Here is a 6,245-nt window from a genome sequence, read left to right as displayed (position 1 = left end):
TTTTTTTTTAAACAAAATTAGACAAGGAAAGAAAAAAAAAAACACTGTCCTCTTTCATCTCCCCCTTCATGTCCCCAGCGACCCCATGTCACCTTCGTTGATACTTCCAGCTCCCTGTCTCGGTCTCCCCCTTCGTGTACGCAGCACTCGGCATTCGGCGGCAGTTCTGTGTGATGAGGGGGCGGGGATTACACCGCTCCCTCTCATTGGCTGCTTCCCGGCTGGATGATGCTTCACGCTGCGCCCGGAACAAGATGAGGGGAGCAGCGTGACGCATGTAGGGCCCAGGACGGGAGGAAGAGGTCCCGGGACTGGTAATCAGCGGTCACCAGTGGTACACCCCTTCCTCCTGTCCTGGGCCCCCTCCAAGTGGCCGAACTCCAGGGCCCGGTCGCGGCCGCGACCTCTGCGACCCTGGTAGTTCCGCCACTGCTGTCACTGCTAACTCCGCATAATCGTTTTCTATTTACTTTTCTAAAACTTTTAAAACTATTTTTCTGTTGTGCTCGGTACCTTTGAGGGAACGAGCAGAACAGCTGAGCCGAATGCTACTCAGCGGCATTCGGCTATTCACTCACTGCTGTTCGGCATCTATAAGAATAGGCCGAACAGCAGTGAGTAGCCTGCCGGAGGTTGGATCGGCTGAGTCGAACTCCTTCTGCACTTCGGATCAGCCGAACATGCTGAGCATGTTCGGCCGACCGGAAGCCATGTGAAGCAATCCGATGTACAGCTGATTTCAGCCGATATACGGCTAAAATCAGCCGTACAAGCCTGAAGTGAATAGCCGAACAGTGTTCGGCTCACTTCACTTGGGGTCGGTTGTTCACTCGGCTGCCCTCGGCAGCCTGGTGAATAGACCCATATGTATAAGTAGGGTCAGCATGGATCAAAAACTGCATGAAGGTAATTGTTTGGACCCATATGTGCAGCTTTTTCTTTGCACTTCACTATTTGTTGAAAACTTACCCTCTGTGTAATAATGGCAGTATGCATATTTAATTATATATGCTTAATGTATCTTTCAAATAGTAGAATCCAAGAACTAGCTCAATCTCTTTGCAAGATGTTGGATAAGTCAAGGGGATACAGCATCTCTTTATTCAAACAATGTGCATGCACTCCTATTTTATATGCATGGAAAGTTAATGTTATACCACCAAACAGGTTTTTGTGGCATCATGCCATTCCACAACATTGGGAAGATGTCCAAAGTGTTTCCTCCGCCTGCAAGATGATTCATTGGATAAAGCTGTCTGCATAGAGGAAGGTTTCCTACATTTACAGTTTATGGATATATATATATATATTCAGATACCCAAAGGACTCTCCAATTGTTCATAGCACAACATGGATTTACCAGTTGATATAACTGTATTTTTGATTATTGTGCTCTCAATTCTTTTCTTATATTTTGGTGTAAAGACATTTTGGACACAGAGGCACCTTCCACCTGGACCAACACCTCTTCCATTACTGGGGAATGTTTTAGAGGTTGGAGGAGGTGATATTGTAAACTCTCTGATGAAAGTAAGTTTCTTCAAACTCCTATTAGCAATGGATAAATGACTTGTATGGATAATGGATACATTGACTTGAATTGTCACTTATAGGTGATGTAATTAAAGGTATAGGGCATTGGCTATTACAGTGTCTGAAGCAGGATCTGACTGTGTTGCCCCTTAGTGAACCAATTCAAGCTGGCCAGTGTATACCATGAATTGTAGTTTACATCTAAGGCCTCTAGAATTTATGCCCAGCAAGATTAGGTGGGTAGGTGAATTCCACATATCATTTTTTTTGTTTAAACATGTCCTTATCTTTTAAAAAGAAAAAGGCATTCAAGTAACAGACCACAGAATAGACACCTAGACACATCTGAACATACTTTACTATAGTCTCCAGAGTACCATTCTGTATTACAAATATACAAATAATAACCAGCTGCAATGCATGTTTCTTTGTTAAAGTGGCATGGGGGCATGGCAGAGCCTGAACTTCCAAGATTGAGGCTGCTGTTGCATATGTACCAGCACAGGTTCTGACATGCATTAGAGACTATTTGCAGGCACCTGGAAGTGTGTTTTAGGTTCTCTTGTCCCTCAGACGACCATAGTCAAGCAACATATTTACTTTAAATTTTCAGAAGCTGTTTTTCTACTGTAAAATAAGCTTGCTAGTTTTTATTTTTTATTTCATTTCATTAAAAAGTTAGTCCATGGAAAACTGATACTTTAGTTTTTGGTAGATACTGGAAGTTTAAAACATTACTTTCCTATATCTCTCAATGGATTTGTTTGTGGAATCTCTATGCTCTGAGTTCCTGGATATATACACCTGCTGTGGTCATTTTAAGGGTTTTTGCCACCACAAGGTTCTCCCTTCTGTTCTTAGTAAATTGATGCAAGTTTATCTGCCGAGGAAATGTTTAACCAGTTTCACTGACCTAAAACCTTGCAGCCAGATTGCACATGCACACCATCAGATACACCACATTGGAAGACTGCAGGAAAATGTGCCCCGATTTTGTGTACCTGTTTGGACTGTGGTACTGGCAGAGGCCTAGTGGGGTATATAGAAACTAAGCCTATATAAATCAAACTGATATATATATATATTTTTTAATATGCAGTAAAGAGATGCTTCTTGGTTAATTGAAAGCGAAATGTATTATCCTTCATGTTAGAAGGGGTATTCACTTAAAGTTACAAAATATTTATCTATACAGAGAAAGAACAGTATTTTCTATGTGGTGCAACAGTGAAGGCTCTCCCACGTACTTCAGCCCTGCTAATCTCCTCACACAAATTCTGGAAACTGTATAAATGTTCTAATAATCCACCTCCATAACCTTGGTATAGTGATAATCTTGTCCGTCAGTCACTTAAAGCAACAAGTATCACAAGCTGACATTTCAGGACTTGCAGGTGCCTTCTCTTTGCAGTCTTCTCTGTTTATAAAAGGGATACTTTAAGGGTCCTGAAATGTCACCATTGGATTCCTGTTGCTTTGTATAAATAAAGGACAAGATTATCACTATAGAAAGGTGTGGTAAATATCCCTATTTTCATGACTGTAAGGGACATGAGTTGTGCACTTCTTTCCAATTACTGTGGATCTTTATCTCCTATGGCCTTCTGCAGCCAAACTACCTACACTGAACTGCCAATGCATTCATTATAATATGCGTCACATTGCTGACCTCTGCACTGCGCGTCACATTGCTGACCGGTGTACTGTGCGTCACACAGCTGGCCTCTGTATTCTGCATTGCACTACTGACTTCTGTACTGTACGTTGTTACTGATCTTTGGACTCTGCGTCACACCGCTGACCTGGCAGAGTTAAGGCCGGGGCAGGGTAGGGGTTAGGTGGGGTAACTGATGGCGAGTAACTTTTAAGGCCTGGCTAGTAGCTTAGGACTTGAAATTTTGAGCCCTGCATTATATTATGTTGAATATTATAAGATTATATTTATTTTGTTGTACAAAGATTTTTATTGAAAGAGATATAATGGTAGATAACATCCAAAGAAAGAACATATAGGTTGACATGGTAAAATGCCAAAATGGGTCTATAGCAAGAGGAAGACACTGGGTATGTTGTCAACAGGATGTCAAGTAGAAAAAACTGACATAAGCAAAAAAACAGTATACGATCAGAATATCTCAAGACCTGAAGTAGAGTCACCAATGTCCTGCAACTGTCGCAGGACACTAGCGAGCCCATACATGAAAAAGAGGAAAGGGCTCCAGACTACACACTGTGCAAATAATCCATGGCATGAGCTTCAAGCTTCAGAAAAAAACACAAGAACCTGAGAAAGAGTTAGGAAAGGAAAGAAAAAAGTGAGAAAGACAAAGAAAGGGAAAGACAGGCTGCAAGGGAATCGAGAGGGACCACAGCACTCCGAGTGAGCAAATCATTCTTATTCCTCTTTTCAGAAAACATGGTCTCCTTGGCTGGACTATGTCCGCCTGATGGATCTAGATCGTACTCTACTGCCCTCAGATTATATTTATTTTGCGTGCATATATATTATTTAATTATTTTAGTTGAAATGAATAGTGGTTTTAAATAATATAGTAAAAAGTTTGATTTGTGTCTTACAGGGTTAATAAGTAGAAGTGAGTAGTTGATACGTGTGTATTTGAGCATTTGATTAACTTCAGCCATTTAAAACACAGATGAGTCTATTGGCAGTTACTCTTTGAAAAGGTGCTAGGTGCAGCATGAAACTCATAAGGCTCATAAGACTGCTGTGCTCTTGCATGTTTTTCTAATGAAGATATCCTGAATATACCAGAGTGCAATCACTTTTCAAGTTCTGTATGCTACCTGTAAAAACAGATTTGCACTTGAATGGAAGTGCAAACTAACCTGGAGCAATAGTTAAAGTTAGGGATGTCCCGATACCACTTTTTCAGGACCAAGTACAAGTACTTCTCCGCATGTACTTGCAGATACCAATTACCGATACTTTTTTTGCAGCAGTAGATCACACAAAAAAACTAAGCCCAGGCCCTGTCTTACTGTTGCCTTGATCGCAGTGCCTCACGGTTTTTCTCACACGTGAGGACGTTGGCGGCGCTGAACTGGAGAGGAGCGTCGCATCACTACTGCCTGGAGCGCCGCCCACTGGAGCAGCAGTGAAGCGACGCTGTAAATTAAAAAAAAAATTCAATGACCCCAACAGCAGGATGTGGTGGCCTGGTGGTGCCTGCAGAGTTTGTACAGGCACCACCAGGCTAAACACTCTTTACAGGTGACAGGCATTTACAGAGCCACCTGTCCCATTCCCACACAGCCGCTGCGGGAACATACAGCTGTCACTGTCAGAGTTTACTGCAGTTCAGTGTAAAAAAACAGCACAGCACTTGTACTGTGCCGTTTTTTTACACTGAACCGCAATAAAGTCTGTGACAGCTGTATGTCCCCGCAGTGGCTGTGCGGGGATGTACTGTGTCACCAGTACCGCGGGTGGGAGAGGCAGGGAGCGGCTCTATCTCCCCCCTGGATCCGCCACTGATGTCAGCGTCTGCGGCGCTGGACGTCGGCGGCGCTGAGCGGAGGAGCGTCACGTCACTGTTGTGGGCGGAGCTCCAGGCAGTCTCCGGCCACCTACATTAGGACCCCATCTGGAGCTCAGCCCACAGCAGTGACGCAACGCTCCTCCGAACAGCCGGCCCAGAGGACTCCACCACAGAAGGTAAAGTATAACAACAACAACAACAACAAAACAGCACAAGCATTGGCGCTATGCATCGGGGCATTTTGACAAGTACAAGTACTTGTCAAAATGCTCTGTATCGGGCCCGATTCCGATGCTAGCATCGGTATCGGGACATCCCTAGTTAAAGTGAACCCATGCCCAGATCATGCAAACTAAAGTTCTTACATATTCTGAATACCCATTGAAAACACTTTAAAACAAGCCCCATTCATACCAGTATCTATAAGCATTGAGGAGAATTTCTATTTAATGTAAAAAGGTCACCACACAGGCATTGAAATCTTGGATTTTGTTTAGAGCAGACCCTGGCAGCCTCTGAGCTCCTCAATGTAAACAACCAGCAAGTGTTTCTTTAAAAAACCCAACTCTAGTGTGTATGATGTCATCAATGAGAATCTTTAAGAATAATTAACTTCACATGAAAACAGCTAGAACGTTTTAAAGCTATTTTATTGCTTGTTAAGAATACGTAAATAGTTTAATGTCCATAGTCTGGACACAGGTGCACTTTAATATTATCCTCTATAGAATTTTCTTGCTCAGTTAGGCCTTCTTGGAACTCTAGGATTCCTTCAGAGGTTGCTAGAGGTTTCTTGAGCAGTAGTGGATTAATCTCTCACTTGATGGTGATTCAAAATTCTGTGGTATCAGCTTCAGCCACCAGAGAGGGAGACATGGGACCAGTTGAGCCGATCTTCTCATCTCTGAGGTAGGTATTCACTGATCCTAATTTTTTTTTTTCGCTGTCTGTAAAGGTAAAATTTCTCCAAGAAGTTCCCCTAAAAGTTCTGGGACATTCTTCCCACTAAACACCAATGTAAGTGGTATTCTTCTAAAATGCCATCAATTGTAAGTACATTGACTACCAGTATAAGGGCCCTTCTTTCCAATGAACACCAGTGTAACAGGGAGTCCATTCCACTGACCCTCAATGTAGAAGGACCCTACTCTGCTGAGGGCAGCAGTGGTTAGCATTTCTGCCGTGCAGCACTGGGGGGGGGGGGGGCCCGGG

General features: G+C 43.1%; 1 protein-coding gene across 1 annotated transcript in view; it reads left to right on the top strand.

The window, feature by feature from the left end:
* Nucleotides 1-1,345: 1,345 nt before the first annotated feature.
* The window catches only part of LOC108795836 (cytochrome P450 2G1-like), a 22,814-nt gene continuing 17,914 nt past the window's right edge, over nt 1,346-6,245 (top strand). The window contains exon 1 of the mRNA XM_018567151.1: nt 1,346-1,530. Coding sequence (XP_018422653.1) covers nt 1,351-1,530 — 180 coding nt within the window. The 5' untranslated portion in view covers nt 1,346-1,350. The remainder of the gene's footprint in view (nt 1,531-6,245) is intronic.

Source organism: Nanorana parkeri, unplaced genomic scaffold (genome assembly GCF_000935625.1).
Source record: "Nanorana parkeri isolate BGI_ZX_2015 unplaced genomic scaffold, ASM93562v1 scaffold1015, whole genome shotgun sequence".
NCBI classification, from domain to species: Eukaryota; Metazoa; Chordata; class Amphibia; order Anura; family Dicroglossidae; genus Nanorana; species Nanorana parkeri.
Note: the sequence above shows the minus strand (reverse complement) of the source record. Positions and strands in the feature narration are given on the sequence as shown.